The sequence below is a fragment of the Moschus berezovskii genome, chromosome 2 (assembly GCF_049115385.1).
Source record: "Moschus berezovskii isolate FMDL1 chromosome 2, NW_MosBer_1.0, whole genome shotgun sequence".
In the NCBI taxonomy this organism is placed as follows: domain Eukaryota; kingdom Metazoa; phylum Chordata; class Mammalia; order Artiodactyla; family Moschidae; genus Moschus; species Moschus berezovskii.
Window position 1 is genome coordinate 11,423,552 of NC_142461.1, and position 23,466 is coordinate 11,447,017.

The following is a 23,466-nucleotide window of genomic DNA, read 5'->3' on the forward strand; positions in this document are numbered from 1 at the left end:
GCTATGCATGAGGTTCACTAATCACTGCTTTTCCAATATCTAATCTATTATTAATCCCATCCACTATATTTGTCATCTTAGATATTATCAACAAGTTCACTTTGGATCTTTTTGTATCTTCCATGTCTCTACTTAACTTTTGGACATATGGAATACAGTTAGAATAAATTTTAATATCATTCACTTCTAATTCTATCATCTGTGTCATTTCTAGGTCAGATTCAATTGACTATCCTCCTTACTATGGTTTATGTTCAGTAAATAAAATACAACAATAATAGAGTAAAAATTAATATTTATGTTCAAAGAAGATAAGATAAATGGGGCCAAAGAAGGCTTCATGGAGATGGCAAAATTAATTTACCCTTAAATATATATATATTTGATGTATATGTAAAAATATATATATATATATAAAGAATTCAGCTAGACAGGAAACAAAGCACTGGTAGGAAAGGTGAGAAAGGTAAGAAAGTAGGAATGAGCATGGGCACGTTGAGAGGACAGTGCAGAGGCCAAGGGGGAGATGGGAAAACAACAGCTTGGGGCATTTGGTGCTCCTAGCACAGCAGTGAAGAAATATGTAAGTCTTCAGACTTAGAAAATGAGCTTATGGATGCCGGGGAGAAGGATGGGGGGAAAGGATAGCTATGGAGTCTGGGATGAACATGTACACACTGCTATATTTAAGATGGGTAACCAACAATGTCCTTCTGTACAGCACAGGGAATTCTGCTCAGTGTTATGTGGCAGACTGGATGGGAGGGGAGTTTGGGGGAGAATGGATACATGTATATGTATGGCTGAGTCCCCTCACTGTTCACTTGAAACTGTCAAACATTGTTAATCAGCTATATCCCAATACAAAGTAAAAAGTTAAAAAAAATGTATATATATATGTGAATCTTTACAGATTTTTAAGCAAGTCAAAGTCTCATAGTCATGATTTAGGGAGACTAACTTGGGGATCTTGATGGAATGAAATGAAGGCCAGGAGGGTGCTGCTTTAGACCAGAGGGGCAGAAATAAAACATGGAGAGGAAAGGGAAGAACCAGGAAAGATATTGAAGTTTGAATGAGAAACTTTTAACCTTGGCTTGAAGGATGAAGGGGGGGATCTTCAGCCGTGGAAAATGAGTCTTATTTGGTGTATTGAGTCTTCTGCGTAGAGCCATAAGACTAAAACATAGCATAGAGGTCAGTACCAGACCAGATGGGCTGTCCTCTCAGTTAAAAGGTGGCGGCTCAGCCCTGAACAAGATTTCTGAATTTCCACTTGTGTCATGACCCCAAACAACTTGTTTAACTTCTTTTTTCCAACTGTCAAGAGTTTTGTGAGGAACAAATGGACTAATGGATGGATGTGTATCTGAAGTTCAAGTTAGAGGTTTTACACAATAGGTAATAATACTTATTTTTATAATTACATCAAGCCATGTGAATGAATAAGATCTTGGAGGAAGACAGCAGAGACAGAGATCCCAGAGTTAAAACTTGGAGGAATTTCACGGCATCTCATCCAAAAGGGGAGTCTGTGATGGAGGCAGAAGTAAACTTGAGGAGGTAAGAAACCCTGAAAATGGGGAGTGCTTTGGGGTGGGCTCTGTATGAAAGAAATTCAGCTGGTAAACACTCATCAGGAGCTTCCCTGGTGGCTCAGATGGTGAAAAAAAATTAATTAAAAAAAAATCATCTGCCTGCAATGTAGGAGACCTAGGTTCACTCCCTGGGCTGGGAAGATACCCTGGAGGAGGAAATAGCAACCCACTCCAGTATTCTTGCCTGAGAAATCCCAGGGACAGAGGAGCCTGGTGGGTTACAGTTCATGGGGTCACCAAGAGTCGGACACAACTGAATGACTAACACTTTCACTTCAAACACTCATCAAAAGTGTCCATCTAGAGTTCAGGAATGATAGCATGACTTTCAGAGTCAAGAATCTACATGAAATGGAGAAAACATCCTTCTGCAGAGGTCATTCCTTTGACCTGGGAAACCCCCAGACACAATGAATAGGCCTGAAAGGTGACCACGGGGAACTTGAAATCCTGAAGAACTGTCTGAATCCATCCTGAAGAAGGAGCATGTTAACACGAGAAGGGTAGGCAGCTAGCGTTTTCCATCACTAGCTCCCAACCCCAGTTCACACCCTCCTCTTCCTTCTTATCTGGCCTCCCTGCCTCACTCTTGGTTCCCCCCATCCAAGCCCATTCTCCATTTTGTTCCAAAACAAAAATCTGCTCCCATCACTCCTGTGCTCAGATCCCTTCCAGAGTTCCCTGTTTCCCCAGGATAGAGGCTGTCTCCTTAGATGAAACCGCTAAGTCCCTCCCACGGCACCCTCTGCCCACAGACTTGGGCAGATCCCCAACCCACCAGAGACTCTTACCGCTCCCTGCCCTCGCAAGGATGCTTCCACTAGGATGCCCTGCCCTCTTAAACTTAACCTGGAAAGCCTTCCTTAAGTCCGGCTCAGCTAGATAACCCCGTGTGTACCCTCGTCACAGCAGCAGTTGTTGACAGTCTGACTTCTCATCTTTCTCTGACGGAAAGCCCCTTGAGAGCAGGGACGATCAGTGTCTCTTTTATCCGTACAGTCCCTTCCATACCATATTTTTGTCCCAGGCAAACCCTGATTTCAAGCAGTCTTTCTGGTTGTCAGTCCACTCGTTGCAATTTAGAGCCTTCAAAACACACACCCGCTCTGTAACCCCGGGCCGGGGCGGAAAGAGCCTGGTGGCGAGCGCCTTAGCCGGATCGCGCCACCCGCTCCTCCCGGGGCGGCCGCCAGGGGGCGCCGGGCTCTTTGTTTTCTTTTCTGGCCCGGGGTCGGGGCCGGAGGCCCGCAGAGCGCATGCTCTGGGGCAGTTCGCGGCCGGGCCGGCGAGCGGAGGAGTTGCTTGTGGCGGACCTGCAGCGAGGTAGGTCGCGCAGTCACGCACGGAGGGTCGGGGCGGAGGGCGGCGCGCGGGGCGGGCACAGCCCGGGGGCGCCGGCGCGCGGCGACGGGCCGGGGCCGTTGCCCGCGCGCGTCCGTGAGGCGCGGCGCCGGCCCCACGTGAAGCCAGCGCGGCTGGGAGGCGCGGGTGCGGGCGCGCGGGTCTGCGGCCCCGCGGGGCGCCCCGCAGCCAGCCCGCCCGCCCGGGCCCCGCCTCGCCCGAGCGAGGGCCGCGCGGCTCCTCCGCCGCCGCCGCCGCGCCTCGCACGCCCGGCCCGCGCCGCCCGCGGGGGCGGGAGATTCAAACGGCCCGAGCGCGGCCGGCCGGGGCTTTGCGCGCGGCCGCGGTGACCTCGGCGCCCGCGGTGCGTAGAGCCGCGCGCCTCCCGGGCCGGGGCGGCCGCCCCGGCGGTGCCGCGTTTCCGGAGCGGGAAAGTGATTTTCAAAAGTCCAGCACTGGTTTGGAGAATGCGGTTTGCGGAGCGGGGTGGGAATCCCGCCCGGCAAGGGTCGACTCGAGGAGCTCGAGGGTAGGCTGCCGAGGGTCTGCGTAGGGAGCGAAATCTCAGCGTCAACAGGCACCGCCACGACTGTTGACCAGTGGGAGAGGTGTGCCGGGAACTCCGCATCAACTCATCTGTCAGCAGATTAATCGCTGGCGGTCTCCTCCGTGCCGCGCGTGCAGGGCTGGAGAAAATGGTGAAAGGGCTCCGGGTGGCCGTGATCGAGCTCCCTGCCTCCCCTGGGGAGACCGATGTGGGGCCACAAACACTGTCCAGGGTGATCCCCAAGGTGTGCCCATGGAGCCGGGGCGCTCGCTGCTCCTGGCAGATATTAACCAAGGTGCTCCGAGTGTGACTTGAGTGCCTATAGCAGAAGTCGAGTGTAGGGAGTGTGGATGGGGAACTCGGATGTTCACCCAAGCCTGGGCAGGAGGATGAGTGATGGCTTTCCAGCCGAGGTGACTCTTGGCTAGGGTTTTGAAAGAACAGAGGAGTTATTCAGGCGGACCGAGGGTGGAGGGCTTCTGGCAATCCAGGCAGGGAACACAGCACGTGCAAACGCAGGAAGGCGTGGGTGAGTGTTGTCATCAGAGGTACCACGGTGTTTAAGTCTGATTGGCGCACAGGGTACCAGGAGAGGAAGAGCAAGATGATCGAGCAGGGGCTGGGTCTCCAAAGGTCTGGAGTGCAAGTGCTGGGTGGGGCGGAGAAGGCAGCGACGATTTTACCCAAGAAGGGCGTCAAGAGTGGAGTCTGGAAAGGTAAACTAGAGTTCTCCGTGCTCTTGTTGGGAAGCCATCCCAAGAGCAGGAATCCTGTTCAACTTTGCAACTTCCTAGTTGGCTACCCCTGGGCCATCCACCTAACCCCCCTGGGCCTTGTCCTTACCTGTAAAATGAAGATAGGAGAGTTACTCATATCCTGTAAAACTGTGGTTCTAACACTTGGGGTAAGGTGTAGCCTCATTCTGCTGGGGAAAATGAATTCTGCTAGGCTTCCCTCTGTATTTTGGGGCTTCCCTGGTAGCTCCGTTGGTTAAGAATCTGCCTGCGATGGAGGAGACCCAGGTTTGATCCCTGGATGGGCAAGATCCCCTGGAGAAGGAAATGGCAACCCACTCCAGTATTCTTGACTGGAAAATTCTATGGACGGAGGAGTCTGGCAGGTTACAGTCCATGGGGTCACCAAGAGTCGGACACGACTTAGCAACTTAAACCACCACCACCCCCTCTGTATTGAAGGGGGATCCTGGTAAGGAGCTCTTGGGTGAGGTCTACCAGTTCAGTGCCTGACATCAGGCAGGAAGGAGTTGCTCCCCCATTGTTTGTTGACAGACAAACAGAGCCTCTCTCCTCCCTTCCCTCCCAGGGGACTTCCCTCACAAAGAGATTCTTCAACTATTGCGTCTGTCTGGCAAGTGTTTGCCTCCTGACATTGGGGTGGCTGGGTGGGGACAGCTGCTGTGGTTGGAGAGGAGAGGACGCTGTCTCCCTTTGCAGAGATGAGGTCACAGGGGGTCACAGCAGGAACACAAGGGCCCTGTAGACTGTCTAGTCTACCAAATGAAGAAACAGGCCCAGGGAGAAGTGGGAATGGGGGATGCTCTGGTCCTGGTGGGGAGTGGTCGGCAGACCTTGGCTGTCACCCCACTTCTGTGTGGCCTGGGCCCCCTTCCCCTGAGCCTTCACTTTAATATCTATAAATACCAGGATGTTCACACCTCTGAGGGCAGGGTGTGAATATTCCAGGATTGACTGGCACATGTTGTTCAGTCGCTAAGTCATGTCCGACTCTGTAACCCCTTGGATTGCAGCACGCCAGGCTCCTCTGTCCTCCGCCATCTCCCAGAGGTTGCTCACATTCACTTTCATTGTGTTGGTGTTGCTATCTAACCATCTCATCCTCTGCTGCCCCCTTCTCCTTTTGCCTTCAATTTTTCCCAACATCAGAATCTTTTCCAATGAGCCAGCTCTTTGCATCAGGTGCCCAAAGTATTGGAGCTTCAGTTTCAGCATCAGTCCTTCCAATGAATATTCAGGGTTGATCTCCTTTAGGATTGACTGGTTTGGTCTCCTTGCCGTCCACAGGACTCCAGAGGGTCTTCTTCAGCACCATAATTGGAAAGCACAGTTCTTCACCTTAGGAGCCAGTTAGTGGAAGTTGACTCTGTATCTCACTTACTGAGACTGTATGAACTCCTTGAAGGTGGAAGCTGTGTTTGTCTGTTGGGGAGTGAGGGGTGGGGACAGAAGACTGGGACTTATACCCAGCCCAGACTCTCAATGTCTAGTTAAGAAAACACCCAGGGACTTCCCTGGTGGTCCAGTGGTTAAGACACCACATTTCCACTGTAGAGGGCGCAGGTTCAATCCCTGGTCAAGGAACTAAGAAAAATAAATAAATAAAACCCAGAGTGGTTAGAGAGGAAGTCTGTCCAAAGGAGTGATTTGTGCGGTAGAAAACATGCATGCAGGTCATGGGTACAGGGCTCCACCTTTCAGAAGATGCCCTTTCATCCCCTGCGTTGCCTCCGGGGTTGTTCATAGACACTGCAGTGCCTGGAGTCCTCCCTTTGAGAGATGAAGACTCTCAAGTTCAAAGGGGACTCGGGTGGGCTGGCTCTGCACCGCGCCATGGAGCTGTGCTTGTGGTCCTTCCACACGTGCTTCAGCAGATTGTCGCCCTCCTGGCCCACTCTCCCAGGCCCTCACTGCTTCCGAGTCTCCCCTTTGCTCTCACCCAGCGTCTTATCCCTTTCAGCAGGCTCCCACCTTCTGCTCCTTGCCTTTGGCCAGGTTCATAGGGGATCCTGGGGAGCCCTGTCCAGGCTGCCTCGATCGCTGCCTGGATCATGACCTGCCTTTAGCCAACTGTTCTTTTACTTTTAATTTTCAGATATACCTGGATTCCATTCCTGGCTCTCTTTTCCGGCTGTGCCAACTTCAGCAAGTAAATCTTCTCTGCGCCCCAGTTCCCTCAGCTGTTAAATAAGAGTGATAGAGCCCTCTTCAGCTTGTGAAAAGTTAAAGGTTGTTAGAAGGTAGGTGTGGCCAGTGCCCCAAAGAGACTCATCTGAAGGAGCAGATTGGTTAAATAATTATGATCCAGTCTGTCCTAATTTCTCGGAGAGAATGATTCCTTTAGGATTGAGAGAGGGATCCGAGATAGTGTAGCTGTGGAGGCAACTTTGAGTAGAAGTTCTTGCAGTAGCATAGGGCTGGGGTGGGATGGAGATGTACTTGGTAAGGAGAGAAGAGTAACAGTCTAAGACTGTGAGAAGGGAGGGTGTGACAGATAAGATGAGGCCAGAAGTTGTGTCAGTACCAGACCCTGGAGGTCTTTTAAAAAAGATCATGAGTGTCTGGTAGAATCATATATATATATATTTTTTTTTTTTTGGTTAATGATCCATGACACCGAATACCTCCTATAGACTTTGTTTTTCTGTCTCTACTCCAGGCCTTTCCCACAGGTCAACCCAACGGCAGCACCAATGTGCTGATACCATTCTGTTTCCTGTTGTTTTTTTTTGTTTTCACTTAACTTCTTGTTGTGAGTACTTTTCCAAGCTCCTTCTCAGTCTCCCTCCCGAGCAGAGCTGACGGGGAAATACGCCTTTGGCGGGACAGGGCCCCAGACCCAGTGAACCAGTGCCAACCTGGCCAAGGGTTATGAGCTGTTTACTGGAAAGAGTGGGTCCCTGTTGTATCCCACAGTCCTTAACCCATCCAGCTCTGCCACCTTAACATCCCTTCTTGGTCAGCTCCTGCACACTTCACACTTGACAAAAACTCGAGGTGGACCTTTCAATCTCCTCCCTGTTCCCCAGTCTTCTCAGTAACTGGAAGTCTACCATCTACCTAGTTGCTTAAGCCAAAGCCTACGAGTCCTTGTGTTGGACCAAGTTCATAGGGGGACCAAAGGGGCTCTGCCCAAAATCCCCTGGGTTTTTTAGGATGAAATAGTCATTCTGGGTTCCTCCCCACCCTCATTCCCTACATCTAATCCACTGGCAAGGCAAGTCTGTCTCCTAAATTTTGTATTTTTCTTTGTTGCCTCAGACCAAATCATGTCACCAACTTCTCTCATTTGGATGCCTGCAATCGTCTCCTCTTCCAATCCCTTCCAGAACAATCATTAATGAGACAGTCTTCTTAACGTTTGCCTGTTTTCCCTACTAGGCCTTTTTCGACCCGGCCCCTGCTCCCCTTGTGCCTCTGATCCATCACTGTCCAGCTGCAACCTTGCTGATCTCCCCAGGTTCCTGAGTACATCACATGCTTTTGTCCAGGCCTTCCCCTGCTGGCTTTCTCTGCCTAGTATTTCAAGTCTTAGCCCAGATGTCACCTATCTGACCTATATCTCCTCCCCATCCCGGTTACTCTCTTTTTTTTTATTGTGATAAACTATACATAATATAAAATTTACCGTTGTAGCCATTTTTAACTGTACATGGTTCAGTGGCATTAAATACATTTACATTGTTGTGTTCCTGGAATATTCCTACTATATCACCTTGCCTATTCATCACACCACACTGTCTGTAATAATACTCTCTCTGTGTGTGTCTGTGTTTCTGTCTGTAAGCTCCACGAGAGCGGGGAGAGGGTTAGTTGCCTTTTTCCTTGCGACCCCTGGCCCAAAGCCAAGCAGTGGTAATAAGCATTCATGGAATTGAGTCCATGCTGCTACGTACCGTGTGCTTGGCACTGCAGAACCCTTTACAGACATTTCATTCCTTCTGGACAGCAGCCCTTGAAGTGGTCATTGCATCCCTTGTACATGAGGATACATACAATTCAGAGAGGCTAGAACTGGCAGAGAGGCCAAACATGGTTGCACAAGCAGGGTTGAGCAAACCACAGCTCTATCCCTGATGCAAAGAACTGGCTCATTGGAAAAGACCCTGATGCTAGCAAATATTGAAGGCAGGAGAAGGGGACGACAGAGGATGAGATGGTTGGATGGCATCACTGACTCGATGGACATGAGTTTGAGTAATCCGGGAGTTGGTGATAGACAGGGAAGCCTGGCGTGCTGCAGTCTGTGGGGTCGCAAAGAGTCGGACACAACTGTGCAACTGAACTGATCCCAGTGAAGGTGCATTTCTAGTGTGGGAAGAGGGGTCTCAAAGAGGCTGGTTGGAAGGGAGGAGTGCCACCCTGGGAGAATAAAAGTTAGGTGAAACACAGAACTGCCACCTCAACAAAGTCAAAACTGGGCCGGTCTCAGCCTGTAGAAGCTCAACCTGCAGAGGCTCAGCCCACACAGCCTTGGGGCATTCTAGGCCTTTGGCTGCTTCCTTGTCTTCGGCACTTTGTTCTCCTCCCCCAGGGCAGCCAGCAGAAATGTGCCTGGAGGTTCCTGGCCGGTGACCTCATGTTCATATACTGTGGAATGGGGACCTGGAGAGGCCGAGGCTCTAGGACCTACTGGAAGGAAGGATAAGGTGCTGTTTAGGCCCACAGCAATGGCAAGCCACTCCAGTACTATTGCCTAGAAAATCCCATGGATGGAGGAGAGCCTGGTAGGCTGCAGTCCGTGGGGTCGCTAAGGGTCGGACACGACTGAGCAACTTCACTTTCACTTTTCATTTTCACACATTGGAGAAGGAAATGGCAACCCACTCCAGTGTTCTTGCCTGGATAATCCCAGGGACGGGGGAGCCTGGTGGGCTTCCATCTATGGGGTCACACAGAGTCGGACATGACTGAAGTGACTAAGCAGCAGCAGAGCCTGAGAAGGGTTCTTAGAATTCTCTTGCCATTTATAGCCTTGGTTAAAGTCTCCATCCTTTTTCTATAAAACGGAGGAGAGGTGGTTAGATTAGATTAGCTGTGCCTAAGCATTACCTGGAACAGACTCTAGATGTTTAAACACCAGCATTGATTTATTGAGCCCTTACCCTACCCTGTAATTGTATGTGTGCATGCTAAGTCGCTTCAGTCATGTCTGACTCTTTGCGACCCTATGGACTATAGCCTGCCAGGCTCCTCTGTCCATGGGATTCTCCAGGTCAGAATACTGCAGTGGGTTGCCATGCCCTCCTCCAGGTAATCTTCCCGACCCAGAGATTGAACCACCCTGTAATTACTTTTACAGTATTGGCTCATTTAGTCATAGTCATAACAAGGTGTAGGTACTGTTGTTGTTCAGTTGCTCAGTCATGTCTCTTTGCAGCCCCATGGACTGCAGCACGCCAGGCTCCTCTGTCCTCCACTATCTCTCGGAGTTTGCTGAAATTCATGTCCATTGAGTCAGTGACACCACCCTTACGGCAGAAAGCAAAGAAGAACTAGAGCCTCTTGATGAAAGTGAAAGAGGAGAGTGAAAAAGTTGGCTTAAAGCTCAACATTGAGAAAACTAATATCATGGCTTGGTCACTTCATGGCAAATAGATGTGGAAACAGTGGCAGACTTTATTTTGGGGGGCTCCAAAATCATTGCAGATGGTGACTGCAACCATGAAATTAAAAGATGCTTGCTCCTTGGAGCCTAGACAGCATATTGAAAAGCAGAGACATTACTTTGCCAACAAAGGTCCATCTAGTCAAGGCTATGGTTTGTCCAGTAGTCATGTATGGATGTGAGAGTTGGACTATAAAGAAAGCTGAGCGCCAAAGAATTGATGCTTTTGAACTGTGGTGTTGGAGAAGACTCTTGAGAGTCCCTTGGACTGCAAGGAGATCCAACCAGTCCATCCTAAAGGAAATCAGCCCTGAATATTCATTGGGAGGACTGATGTTGAAGCTGAAACTCTAATACTTTGGCCACCTGATGTGAAGAGCTGACTCATTTGAAAAGACCCTGACACTGGGAAAGATTGTAGGCGGGAGGAAAATGGGATGACAGAGGATGAGATGGTTGATTGGATGGTATCACTGACTCAATGGACATGAGTTTGAGTAGGCTCCAGGAGTTGGTGATGGACAGGGAGGCCTGGCGTGCTGCAGTCCATGGGGTTGCAAAGAGTTGGACACGACTGAGTGACTGAACTGAACTGAGTCAGTGATGCTATCTAACCATCTCATCCTCTGCTGCCCCCTTCTCCTTTTGCCTTCAATCTTTCCAAGCATCAGGGTCTTTTATTTCATGGCAGCACTCACCATCCACAGTGATTCTGAGTAATTACTATCCCCATTTTACTGAGGAGGAAACTGAATGGTGAAGAGACTAAGTGACTTTGTCCAAGGTCAAACAGCCAGAAAGTAGCTGAGTACATAGCCTGGCTCCTCTTAACCACCACTTACTCTACCGCTTTTGCATCTGGATAGCTGCAAATTGCCTGGGCCCTGCTGTCGATTTCCAGAGGGATCACAGAGTTTGGGAGCCTTAAGGCTTAGACAGCCGTCTTTCATAACCTTAAAAACCAGGGCTCAATAAAGATTTCAGAAACTGCTTATGTGGAGGAAAAAGGGCTTTTGACCCAATTTGGGCTGGGTTGAAATTGAGACAGTAGGGCAGAGTGTCTGTTCTCAGTGGCCTTGAGAAGGCCACAGCAATTAGTTGAAGCAAGGAGGCAGTCAGGGCTGACGGCTCAGCTGCCCTGGATCGTGCGAGCTGCCACAACCCTTCATGTCACCCAGAGGTGATTTCCTTTCCCTCTTTTGTAATGTTAGTGTTAGTGTATATACAGTGTTTGTCTCTTGTTGGATGGGTTTAAATGAAAGCCAGGTTCCTCCTAGGAGTGGTGGCATTTTGGATCAAAGGGCACAGATGGTTTTGTTTTTTAAATGTATTTAAATTTTGGCTATGCTGGGCTTCCCTGGTGGCTCAGTGGTTAAAGCGTCTACCTCCAATGCGGGAGACCCGGGTTCAATCCCTGGGTCGGGAAGATCCCCTGGAGAAGGAAACGGTAACCCACTCCAGTATTCTTGCCTGGAGAATCCCATGGACGGACAAGCCTGGTAGGCTACAGTCCACGGGGTCGCAAAGAGTCGGACACAACTGAGCGACAGAATGGAACGGAACGGGTTTTCATTACTGCCTACAGGCTTTCTCTAGTTGCAGTGAGTCTGGGCTACTCTGTTGCGGTGCATGGGCTTCTTATTGCAGTGGCTTGTTGTGAGCGTGGGCTCTAGGGCATGTAGGCAGAGTAGTTGTGGCACATGGGCTTAGTTGCCTCACAGCATGTGGAGTCTTCCCGGACCAGGGATCGAACCTGTATCCCCTGCATTGGCAGGTAGATTCCTAAAGACTGGACTGTGGTTGAGAAAGTGGTCTGGTTTGGTTTTATTTAAGGAAAATAGCTGTGAGTGTGTGTTTGTGTGGTCTGATTATAACAGTAATGTATCACCGGAGTTACTAGTGGTTATGTTGGAGTTGGGAGGAGTTGTGATGTTCATTGAATTTTTTAATAATAAAATTTTAAAATACATGTCATGCTGTTTGTATCTTAGATTAAGATATAAAGAAAGAAGTAAAAATTGTCCATAATCCCATTTTCCAGAGGTTACCGTTATTAATATTGAACGTATTTCCTTCCACATATTTTTATATGTGTATGCTTTTTCTTTTCCACAAGTAGGATGATGGCCTGTTTTTCAATCTGCTTATGTTACCTGGCAATGATTCAGTAAATAAATCTCTGAAAACATCACTTATAATGGCTTCGTACTGTTTTATCATCAGTATACCACATATTATTTAGCCAATCCCCTACTCCTAAGTACATGGGTTGCTCCATTTTTTGTTGTTTTTGTTTTTTTAATGTTATGAAGAATACAGTAGAGAATATTAGTGGAACTTAATCTTTGGGTTTATTTATTATATGGTTCTTCTCAGGTAAATTCTGAGAAGTGGAATTGCTAGGCATTTCTTTTCACTTTTTTTAGGGTTTTTGATAAATATTGCCTGAATAGAGAGCCATTTCTGACATGGAGTCTTTGCCTGGTTTTTCAGGACAAGAAGATGCCACCCAAGCGTATAGCTAAGAGAAGGTCTCCCCCAGAAGATGCCCTCCCCAAAAGCAAGAAGGTGAAGGGTAAGTTGGCCCTCAGTATGGTTGGCCTCTTGGCATCCCCAGAATCTGGAACTGGGCTCCTTTCTCCCTGAGATTTGAAGCCAACGGGCCAGGAAGTCCAGGAACTCCACCCAGCTGGAGGGTCTCCTGTAGCTCACCGATACCCACCCTCTGAGAATGATAAAGGGGCAGAGACTTGCTTAAAAGCCCTCAGGTACGGTGAAAAACTGGACCCTATGGCTTTGCCCTAGGCAGTAATGCCTAGTTAAGACCACTGACCTCCAGACTAGGTTTAGGTCCTGGCTCTGCCATTTTCTAGTTTTATAGCTGTGGCAAATCACTAACCTCACTGAACTTAGACTACCCCATTCATAAAACGGGCAGTCTCACCAGGCTGCCATGAGGCAAATGAGCTCTTGTCCTGGTTAGCGTTCGAGAGAAGTGCCTTTGGTCTCCTCTCTGCGGGACCCTGGAGGGAGTCAGGGAGGAGAGCCACCCCTGGTCTGGGAGGGTGGGGGGAGTGTGGACCCACACTCAGACAGTGTCTGTCTTTTGCAGACCCTCGTAACCAGGCAGTGAGGGCCGTTGCCTCCCGCCGTGTTCCAGGCGCCCGCTCCTGCCAAGGTGCCTGCGGGCTGTGCCCTCCTGACCAGAAGGCCCAACCAGGTGGCTGCCTGCCCAGAGCGCCCTCTGCGCAGCCGCAGCAGTCCTGGCAGCCGTGGCCACACCCCTAGGGGGAGGAGCTGGACGCCATTGGCTGTCCGGGGCGCTGGTGGCCACACCCCCCGTTGGCCGGCAGATGGCCCAGCGCCGCACACTGATTGGCGCCTACCTCTTCGCAAATACCTGTGCGGGTCTCTTACTCCTCCCTTTCCTCTTCAGCTGCCTGTCTGCTCCCCCACAGAAGTGGAGTTGGGGTCTGTGCCTGTGTCCAGTGGTTAAATCACAGCCTGAGGATGGAGACTAGGGACTGTGCTCTGACCATGTAGGCCTCCTCGGTTTGGTTTCGCTGCAAACTCTACTCGTTATTAGCTCTTATGACACTCTCTGAGGCTCTGTTTTCCTTTTCTATAAAATGGGAGCCTGAAATGGAAGGCCTACAGCATAATGTGGGGGGCTGCAAATCAATTTAACATTCGTAGAGTAGGCAGTGTTAGATGTCATTAAGCCCTCTCTGTTAGTTGGTTCCTGACCAACAGCCAATCAGAAAAGCTATCTTGTGCCCCACTTCTCCTCCCCACCTGGAATTTTTTCTCTATATCAAGTATATTATTGCCATTTCCTTCCACTCACATTAATAATGTGCTTAGGTGGGCACTTTCCTGGTAGTCCAGTGGCTAAGACTCCGTGTTCCCAGTGAAGGGAGCCAGGGTTCCACTCCTGATCAAGGAACTAGATCCCACAGGCCACAACTAAGGACCCTGCATGTTGCACTGGGACCGAGCATAGCCAGATAACAGATTCTTTTTTTTTTAATGTGCTGGAGTTTTTTGGTTTTTAATTTAAAATTAAAAATTTTTTTATGTGAGTCATATTTTAAAGTCTTCATTGAATTTGTTTCAGTATTGCTTGTTTTGTGTTTTGGTTTTTTGGGTATGAGGCATGTTGGATCTTAGTTCCCCCACCAGGGATTGAACCTATGCACTCTTCTATTGGAAGGCAAAGTCTTAACCACTGGACCACCAGGGAAGTCCCTAAAGTGCTCAGTTTTTAATCTTCACAAACATTCTATGATTTAGGTATTTTTCTTACCCTCGTTTCACAGATGAGGACGCTTAGGCTTGGAGAGGTCTGGCTAATGTTCTGTGTCAGGGCACGGATTTGAACCCAGGTCTGTGTTATCCCACAGCCTGTGCAGCGATCTCTCCTCTCTCTTATCATCCTGCACGCTCAGGGGCTATCTTCTTTACCCCTCAGTCTCCCATAGGTCCCACGGCACAGAACCAGGTATGGTGCTGACACTGGGCCAGGGCGACGTGGGCCAGCTGGGGCTGGGCGAGAATGTGATGGAGAGGAAGAAGCCGGCCCTAGTGTCCATTCCAGAAGACATCGTGCAGGCTGAGGCTGGGGGCATGCACACTGTGTGCCTAAGCAAAAGTGGCCAGGTAGGTCAGAGTGGCACCAGATGGGACAGGACCTGGGACTGGGGGCCTTGGGGAAGGAGCTCTGAACCATGTGCATTACTCTGTAGAGATGGAGCTGGCTAGATAAACAGGGAGTGGCCTAGACAGGAACATACTGAGAGGCCGGACCTTGCACTAACTGGGGCATCCTCCGCACAGGTCTACTCCTTTGGCTGCAATGACGAGGGTGCTCTGGGAAGGGATACGTCAGTGGAGGGCTCAGAGATGGTCCCTGGGAAAGTGGACCTGCAAGAGAAGGTGGTACAGGTGTCAGCAGGAGACAGTCACACAGCAGCCCTCACCGAGGATGGCCGTGTCTTCCTGTGGGGCTCCTTCCGGGTAAGACTGGGTCTGGAGGGTGGCTGTGGAGCTGGTGAGCAGAATTAAACACAGCCATGCCCCTGTTGTGGAGAGATTGAGACCCTGGGAAGAGCTTGGACCGAGACCTAGGTTTCTGGTTCTTCATCCAGGCCTGTGCACACTATTGACTGTTCCTGTGACTCTGAGGTTATGATGTTGTGTGTCATGGAAAAGGAGTGGGTCAGGGATTCCTTTGGTCTTTGGCTGAGCCAAGAAGCCTGCTGACCCATCTTCTCCCTTTTAACGCCCCCTCCTCTTCCCAGTCTCCTTCCACAGTTCTCAGAGGCATATCTCAGAATTTTCAAGACAGGAGAGTGTGGTTTAAACACAGATTCAGCATTAAAATTGTTTTGGTACTTTGTTATTCAATCTATTTTGAAATGTCAGAAATAAAGGAATTTGATATTTCCTCGTTGGAGCTCTTTTAACACTTTTTAATGGAGAATTTCAAACATGTAAGAGTAATCAGAATGCTATTTTGAACTCTTACTTACTTGCCTGAACAATTATCAGCTTATGACCAAACTTGTTTGATTTTCACTCCCTTCCATTTACCAACTCCTTTGTTATATTTTAATGCAAACCACAGACCACGTATGATTTCACTCATGAGTATTTCACTGTGTGATCTGGCTCCTGTGCACCTCTCCATCCTCACCTGGCACCAGTGCCCTTCACCACGCAGCTCTGGGGGTGCCTGCAAAGCTGGATCTGGCTGGTATGAGACAGGCAGGGCTGGCTGAAAACTGACCCCCCCCGCCCTTTCCAGGACAATAACGGTGTGATCGGGCTCTTGGAACCCATGAAAAAGAGCATGGTGCCTGTGCAGGTGCAGCTGAGTATGCCTGTGGTGAAGGTGGCCTCAGGTGAGCCTGGGTTCTTGCTCTGGGCAGGAGTTGGAGACCCTTTTTCTGGGTCTGGCCCAGCCTTGGGCCTTACAGACAAGCCCTGCATCCCCTGCTTTCCTCTCACCCTCAGGAAACGACCACTTGGTGATGCTGACAGTTGATGGCGACCTCTATACTTTGGGCTCCGGGGAGCAGGGCCAACTGGGCCGTGTACCTGAATTATTTGCCAATCGTGGTGGCCGTCAGGGCCTCGGTAGGTGTTTGCTTGTTTTTATTTTTGTCTGTGCTAGGTCTTGATTGCTGCATGGGCTTTTCTCTAGCTGTGGCAAGCGGGGGCTGCTCTCTAGTCATGGTACTCACCTCGTTACAGTGGCTTCTCTTGTTGCGGAGCACAGGCTCTGGGGCACGCAGGCTCCAGCAGGCATAGCTCCTGGGCTCAGCAGTTGCGGCTCCCAGACTCTAGAGCACAGGCTCTATAGGTTACGGCATGTGGGATCTTCTGGGATCAGGGATTGAACACAAGCTTCCTGCACTGGCAGACAGATTCTTTACCACTGAGCCACCAGGGAAGCCCTTTGGTAGCTGTTTTGTCAATTTAGTTTCAGTTTAGGTTCAAAGGATTCATTAACAAAAGAAACCACTCATCACACACAAAAAGCTGTTGTTTTCACCTGTGCATCATAAGATTTCCTCTGACCTCAGGGCGTTGGCCAGACCTCCAGGGGCTTAAGAAATTCCAAGACCCACTCCCTTTCTTAAGTGTCACTTGACTTACTGGTAACAATTGGTGTGTTCACAAGTAGGCATGTAGTCCAAGCAGGGCCCAGCAAGGTCAGATGTCAGTCAGAGGCCTGCTCCCCTACTTCTGAAGCCTGAACAAGACTACCTCCACTTTAATTTCCCTAACAGTAGGTAACTTAGGTTCCTCTGGTGGGGCAGGTTGGCAAGCCACTCCCTGCTGAAGGTCAAAGGCAGAAGGGCTTCTCTTGTGTTCAGGCTTGCATCAGGTGGACCTGCAGTGATAGTTAAGGAATCCCCAGACTACCTCAGAGTTGAATCTTGGCTCTACCCCTTACTGGCCGAGGGCCCCCAGACACAGTTTCCTCATCTCTAAACTACCTGCCTCACTGGGTTGTTGTGAAGTGAGCGGAGTTCATATGGAAGGCTGTCTGACACACAGTTCCATATAAATGTTACCTCTATGGCTGTGGGAGTCTGAGTGAGGCACGGGCCTCAGTTTCCTCTTCTGTATTCTACGGAGAAGAGTCCCTGCTTTCGCTGTCTGTGAGGGCTTCAGCAGTGAAGGAGACACAGTGGGGCAGAGACAAGAGGCCCTGTGTGTGTCGCTGACCCTGACCTTCTCTCTGCCTGCAGAACGACTCCTGGTTCCCAAGTGTGTGATGCTGAAATCCAGGGGAAGCCGGGGCCATGTCAGATTCCAGGATGCCTTCTGCGGTGCCTACTTCACCTTCGCCATCTCCTCTGAGGGCCATGTATATGGCTTTGGCCTCTCCAACTACCATCAGCTTGGTGAGTCCCAAGCCCATCATCCAGCGTAGCCCAGAGTGACTTGGGCTGCAGTCCTGCCTCCACCACCCATTCCTTGTGTCCCCTCCGTGTGGGGGTCCCCTAACCTCTCAGAGCCGCAGTTGTTGTGGTTTTTAGTATCTGTTTTTGGTTGTGCTGGGTCTTCGTTGCTGCACTGTGGCTTTCTGTAGTTGTGATGAGGGAGGGGATGAAGAAGGCAATTCTGTGGATAGTGTCACCCCTGACAGCTCCATCCTGGCCTTTCTCCCCAGGAACCCAAGGCACAGAATCCTGTTTTATACCTCAGAACCTAACATCCTTCAAGAACTCCACCAAGTCCTGGGTGGGCTTCTCTGGGGGCCAGCACCATACAGTCTGCATGGATTCAGAAGGTAGGGGGTCTAGATCCATCTCTGGGCTGCAGGTGAAATGTTCCCTGGGCACAGGCCCGACCACACTCCATAAACAACAATTCTTGGAACCTGGGCGTGCTCCATGGATTGGGCTAACTGTGGGTCTATGAGGGTCACCCCACCCGCCAGCATCCTGGTGGGTCTTCCACCTGGGAGTTCAGTGGGGGCCTGTGGAGGTTCTCCCAGGCCTCCCTCCATACTGAAAGAGACACTGCAGATCTCCTCACCACCTTGGGATTGGGGGACCCTCTCCCATGGATATCGGTACTCACCTGGCCTACCTGGAGCATGCCCTCTGCTATTTGTCTCTCTCCCTCCTCCCACAGGAAAAGCATACAGCCTGGGCCGGGCTGAGTATGGGCGGCTGGGCCTTGGGGAAGGTGCTGAGGAGAAGAGCGTGCCCACCCTGATCTCCAGGCTGCCCACGGTCTCCTCAGTGGCTTGTGGGGCCTCTGTGGGGTATGCTGTGACCAAGGATGGTGAGTGGGACCACCCACAGCCAGTCCAGTTGGGGTCTGGGGGTCATGATTCTTACCAGAGTGCCTGGCAGGCTCCATTGCCCACCATTCGATGGAACTGAGACGTGGAGAGCAGTATTTGTGATGATGTTATTTTTGTCCTGATTATTAGAAGTTCTGGCTTCAATGACATAAAGTGGGTAAACACATTATTAAAATTATTTTAATATGTTGGAGCCAAGGGGATATATTAATTACTGAGGCCCAGATAGGCAAGGCTTCCCGGGTGGCTCAGTGGTAAAGAATCTACCTGCCAATGCAGGAGATACAGGAGTCGTGGGTTCGATCCCTGGGTTGGGAAGATCCCCTGGAGGAGGAAATGGCAATGCACTCCAGTATTCTTGCCTGGAAAATCCCATGGACAGAGGAGCCTGGTGGGTCACAGTCCATGGAGTCACGAAGAGTCAGATACAACTGAACACACAGGCAAGGACAGGCAGAAGGACTGGAACCCAGGTCTCCAGACTCCTAACACGGGCATGCCTTTACAGTCTGTACCTTGGTGACCCTTTTATATACAACCTAGTAACCGCCAGCTTCCAGGGAGTTGTACTTATAATATCATTAGGAGAAAGTAGGCTTAGTAGTTGGGGTCCTGGCAAGCACAGCAGAGGACGATGTGGACAAGTGATCGCCAAAGCCTGAGGGAACAGACTTAGAGGCCTTGAGAAAGTGGGCTGGCAGAGGTGCTTGATCCAGGACTATCTGGAAGGAGTTCCTGAGGAAGTGGGGCTTTTACTGCACCTTGAAGGTTTAGTCCTTAATGGTAAGAAAAGGAGAATGTCCAGAATAGTTTCAAAGGCAGGTGGTTCAGGGAATGGAGGTGATGTAGGGGTTTGGGGAATGATCAGTCATTGTCAGGCCTTGAGTGCTGTGCCTAGGAGCAGGGAGAAGTCTTTGTCAATGCGTAAGGGCTGTGGTCTCTGGTTGACAAAGCTCTTTCTTGTCCATCGTCTCCTTGCCTCCTCCCAGCTTCTCTGAACTCCCTGGAGGCTGGGATAGTACCAGGCTGCCTCAGGCCAACCCCAGAAGGCACCCTCATGTGCCAGGCTTCTCACCCTGCAAAAAGCTGGGGCTGAGGATCCTCGAGACAGCTGCCCGTTTCTCTCCCCTGTAGGTCGTGTTTTTGCCTGGGGTATGGGCACCAACTACCAACTGGGCACAGGACAGGACGAAGACGCCTGGAGCCCCGTGGAGATGACAGGCAAACAGCTGGAGAACCGTGTGGTCTTAACTGTGTCCAGCGGGGGCCAGCACACAGTCTTACTAGTCAAGGACAAGTAGCAGCTGGTGAAGCCTCTGAGGGCCTGGTTCCCAGCCCCCAACTCCTTCGCGGAACAGGGAAGCCGTGACGACTGCGCATTCCCGCAGCCCTCTCCCAGCCCCAAGTACTCTGTCACCTCCTGCCTTTTCCTCATCAGCAGAACAGAATCCTTCTCCCCTCTGCGCCCCCCTCTTTTCTGGAATCATCCTGGGACCTACAGGATGAGAGTGGGATAGATGAAAGAGAGGGGAGGGGTTTTTATCAGAAGGAACATTGCTCACCCCACAGCCATATGGTCAGACCTTCTCTGTCATCCCTACTTCCCATGGTACTGGCTGACCCTGGTTTTGCCTCTCCAGAACCAAAACTTCCTCCCCTTTGTGTTTGGTGACCATATACGTTAAGAAGTCGGGCTCCATCAAGCCCTGCTCTAGTCCTGTGCCACTCTTCCCGTCCTTCACGACTCACAGGCGGACACATGGTACAGTCATCAGACCCAGCTGTCATGGACCTATGCCTGGGGGAAACTGGAGAAGGGGCAGGGCTACCCAGCCATGGGCAACCCCAAGCCAAATATTTGGCCCTGAACAGGTGCCCATGGGGCAAAAAGAAAAGCAGGGCTCCTCCACTTAATCAAGAAAAAAGCCAATCAGCCTTTCTCCCAGAAGCACAAAGCTTTCTGTCCTTCAGGCCTTGTCTGCAGTCTCCCCCATCCAGCCTGCCTCACCTGCAGCCAAGGGCCTGAAATCTGGAAAGGCAGCTGTGCCTGCAGGGCAGGACTTGCAGGGAGAGGGGAAGGAGGGCTTTTATAAACATTTACAGCAATATTGAGAGTAAAGGGTTGGAGGGGTGGAGGCTGGTCCCCGAAAAGGGTTTTCAGTGGCTGAAAAACAGGAAAGGGTTTTGATTTTTTTAATGTAAAGTATTTTGGAGGGGAGAGTGAAGTCTTTTAACACTTTGAATAAATTTAGAGTTTTATAAAACAGGCCACTTATTTTCTACGCACTCCCTGCTTTTTTAAGGGAGCACCTGCTGTGTTGGGAAGGGCAGAATGACCCCATGCCTGTAGACCTGGGGAAGACTAGGACTTCAGTGATGTCAAGAAGTCCTGGTATGTGCCAGCTGTTCATTTTTTGTTGTTCGTTGTTTTGTTTTTGTTTTTTGTATGGAACAGTGGCTGTTCTAGACAAATCAGAGAGTTGATTGGTTTTTGTTAGGTATTTATGTTTCAAGAATCACTGGATTTTTAAAAAATTATACGGTATGTGAGACATGGGATGGATCTTTTAATATCCTAATTTGAAACCAAGATTTTTGAGTACATCTCTCGGAATACTTATACAAAGTTTAACGATGTATCATTTCAAAAGCTAGTGTAACTGATCAAACATGATTAATTGCACAATAACAACTTACACATAATGATGTAGATTTTCACAGGCATTTGAGCAACCAAATCATAGAGCTGACCTGTCCAGTATGGTGGTCAATAGCTACTTGTGGCTGTTTAGATTTAATTTAAATTTGTAAAAATGTAAAATGAACTTTCTCAATTTTACTAGCCACATTGCAAGTCCTCAGTAGTCAAAAGCAGCTAGTGCCTATGGTTTGGGGGCTATGCAAATACAGAAATTTATAGAATGTTTCTATAATTGCAGAAAGTTACAGTGGACAGTGCTCAGTATAGGAGATCTATATATGTACAGCAGGAAAGTTTTATTAACACCAGGAGGATTCTTGATGTCAGCTACTCTTGGAAAAATGAATATGATGTAAAATAACTTAAAATGTATTCTGTGATTTTTTTTTTTCCCTCAAACTTTTAGTTTCAATGCAGATCCTATCCTGATAAGAAATTGACTTCTTAGAAGGGAAAAAATCACCACTTTCGACTTTAATATTTTCATTGTAAAGAAGCACTGTGTGTCTGCTCTTCCCTTCCCCCTCCCCCCAAAAAAGGCCATTTGGATTAGATTTATTGACGTTTTCCCTTTTGACATACAGCAGATTGAAAGTACCCTCTCCTTAAAAACAATTCTTGTGAATTGGAACTTAAATGGACCAGGCACTGTACTAAGCACTTTGCCCACAATAATAGCTCATTTCGTCCTCACATCAGCCTTGTGAAGTCAGAATTGCTGTCCCTCAGGAAGATGTCCCTGGGAGTTCAAGTGACTAACTTGAGATCAAGCTACCTTTCTTTTCCTTGTAGTGAAAGTCACTCAGTCGAGTCCAACTCTTTGGGAGCCCATAGGCTATACAGTCTATGGAATTCTCCAGGCCAGAATACTGGAGTGGGTAGCCTTTCCCTTCTCCAGGGGATCTTCCCAACTCAGGGATCGAACCCAGGTCTCCCACATTACAGGCGGCTTCTTTACCAGCTGAGCTAGCAGGGAAGCCCTGATATGTATTGTATGTAACAGTTATAAAGCTCTCTTTAGGTGCTTTATGTATATTAGAAAAGTATCAGGCACAAAGTAAAGGCTCCACAAGCCTCTGCTATTACAACCGTTGCACATTTCAAAACTCCCTGTGGTTCATAATTGCCTTGTTTTTCACATGCTTACATTTTTGGTATAAGTATTGTTCAATAATTCAGTGTCAGAGTCTATCAGAAGTGTAAATCTCATTTTTTAAGTTTAAACGTATCAAGTACTCTTAAGTTTTACCTTTTCCCCTATCCTCCTCCAACCTGAATTGGTTACCCCAAAACAAATGTAATCACCACATATGGCTCAGCTGTAAATACTGTTTACAGTCATAATAATGTAGCTGTTCAATGGTTTAACAGATTATAATCAGAAGACAGAAAAGTGTGTATGTCTGAGGGACATCCCTAAAATATCTGAAACTACAAATGAATAGAAATTATATTATTGAGGGCTTCCCTGGTGTCTCAGTGGTAAAGAACCTTCCTGCCAGTGCAGGAGACACCGGTTTGATCCCTGATGGTGGAAGATCCCACATACTGCAGAGCAACTAAGCCCCCACTACCACTATCGAGCCTGTGCTCTAGAGTCCTGCGGCCCCAACTACTGAAGCCCTCGTGGCCTAGGGCCTATGCTCCGCAACAAGAGAAGCTACCACAGTGAGAAACCTGTGCACTACAACTGGAATGTAGTCTCCACTCTCCTTAACTAGAGAAAAGCCGGCACAGCAACAAAGACCCAGGACAGTCAAAGATGAAATAAAATTATCTTTTAAAGTATATTATTTAGAAATACGCATATTTTAGGGGAAAGGTTTGGAAGTGGTTGCCTCAAGGGACTGGGAGTTTGGGGTAAGGGATAGGTGGGGTAAGTAAGGGACAGCTGTTTATTGTTTGACATAAAATCAATTTTTTTTTTCTGGTGTCTCAGTTCAGTCGCTCAGTTGTCTGACTGCAACCCCGTGGACTGCAGCACACCAGGCTTCCCTGTCTATTACCAACCCCCGGACCTTGTTCAATCTCATGTTCATCGAGTCGGTGATGCCATCCAACCATCTCATCCTCTGTCGTTCCTTTCTGCCTTCATCCTTTCCTAGCATCAGGGTCTTTTCCAATGAGTCAGTTCGTCACATGAGGTGCATCAGTCCTTGCAATGAATACTCAGGACTGATTTCCTTTAGGACTGATTGGTTTGATCTTGCAGTCCAAGGGACTCTTGGAAGTCTTCTCCAACACCACAGTTCAAAAGCATTTAGCCTTATGGTCCAACTCTCACATCCATACCTGACTACTGGAAAATCCAGAGCTTTGACTATATGGACCGTTGTTGGTGAAATTAAAAGACATTTGCTCCTTGGAAGAAAGCTATGACCAACCTAGACAGCATATTAAAAAGCAGAGACATTACTTTGCCAACAAAGGTGTCTAACATATCCCCAACATTCTTGTGGGAATTTGATTAGAAACAGCAAAGAAGGAATCCTGTCTGATAAAACTTAAATTTTAAATTAAGTATGTAAAAATCTTCCACATGTAAAATGAAATTTAAAAATAGTAAAAAGCACAGGGGGTTGGCAGATAA

At 49.1% G+C, this 23,466-nt stretch overlaps 1 protein-coding gene across 8 annotated transcripts; it reads left to right on the forward strand.

Annotated features, from left to right (window-relative positions):
• Window positions 1-1,451: 1,451 nt before the first annotated feature.
• RCC1 (regulator of chromosome condensation 1) lies at window positions 1,452-22,665 on the forward strand. 8 transcript variants are annotated; one of them, XM_055398224.2, is made up of 12 exons: window positions 1,452-1,563; window positions 6,337-6,481; window positions 12,343-12,424; window positions 12,962-13,069; window positions 14,321-14,508; window positions 14,686-14,865; window positions 15,656-15,752; window positions 15,865-15,987; window positions 17,109-17,264; window positions 17,534-17,653; window positions 18,001-18,153; window positions 19,310-22,665. In XM_055398224.2, the coding sequence occupies exons 3-12, from the start codon at window positions 12,352-12,354 to the stop codon at window positions 19,474-19,476; spliced, it is 1,365 nt and encodes a 454-aa protein (XP_055254199.2). In that variant the 5' UTR covers window positions 1,452-1,563; window positions 6,337-6,481; window positions 12,343-12,351; the 3' UTR covers window positions 19,477-22,665. The 8 variants fall into 8 exon arrangements, with proteins under 8 accessions (XP_055254199.2, XP_055254198.2, XP_088700294.1 ...); XM_055398223.2 differs by lacking the exon at window positions 1,452-1,563 and adding an exon at window positions 2,806-2,921; XM_088844168.1 differs by lacking the exon at window positions 1,452-1,563 and adding an exon at window positions 2,806-2,921 and having other exon boundaries at window positions 12,962-13,027; window positions 19,310-22,663.
• The last annotated feature ends 801 nt before the right edge of the window (window positions 22,666-23,466 follow it).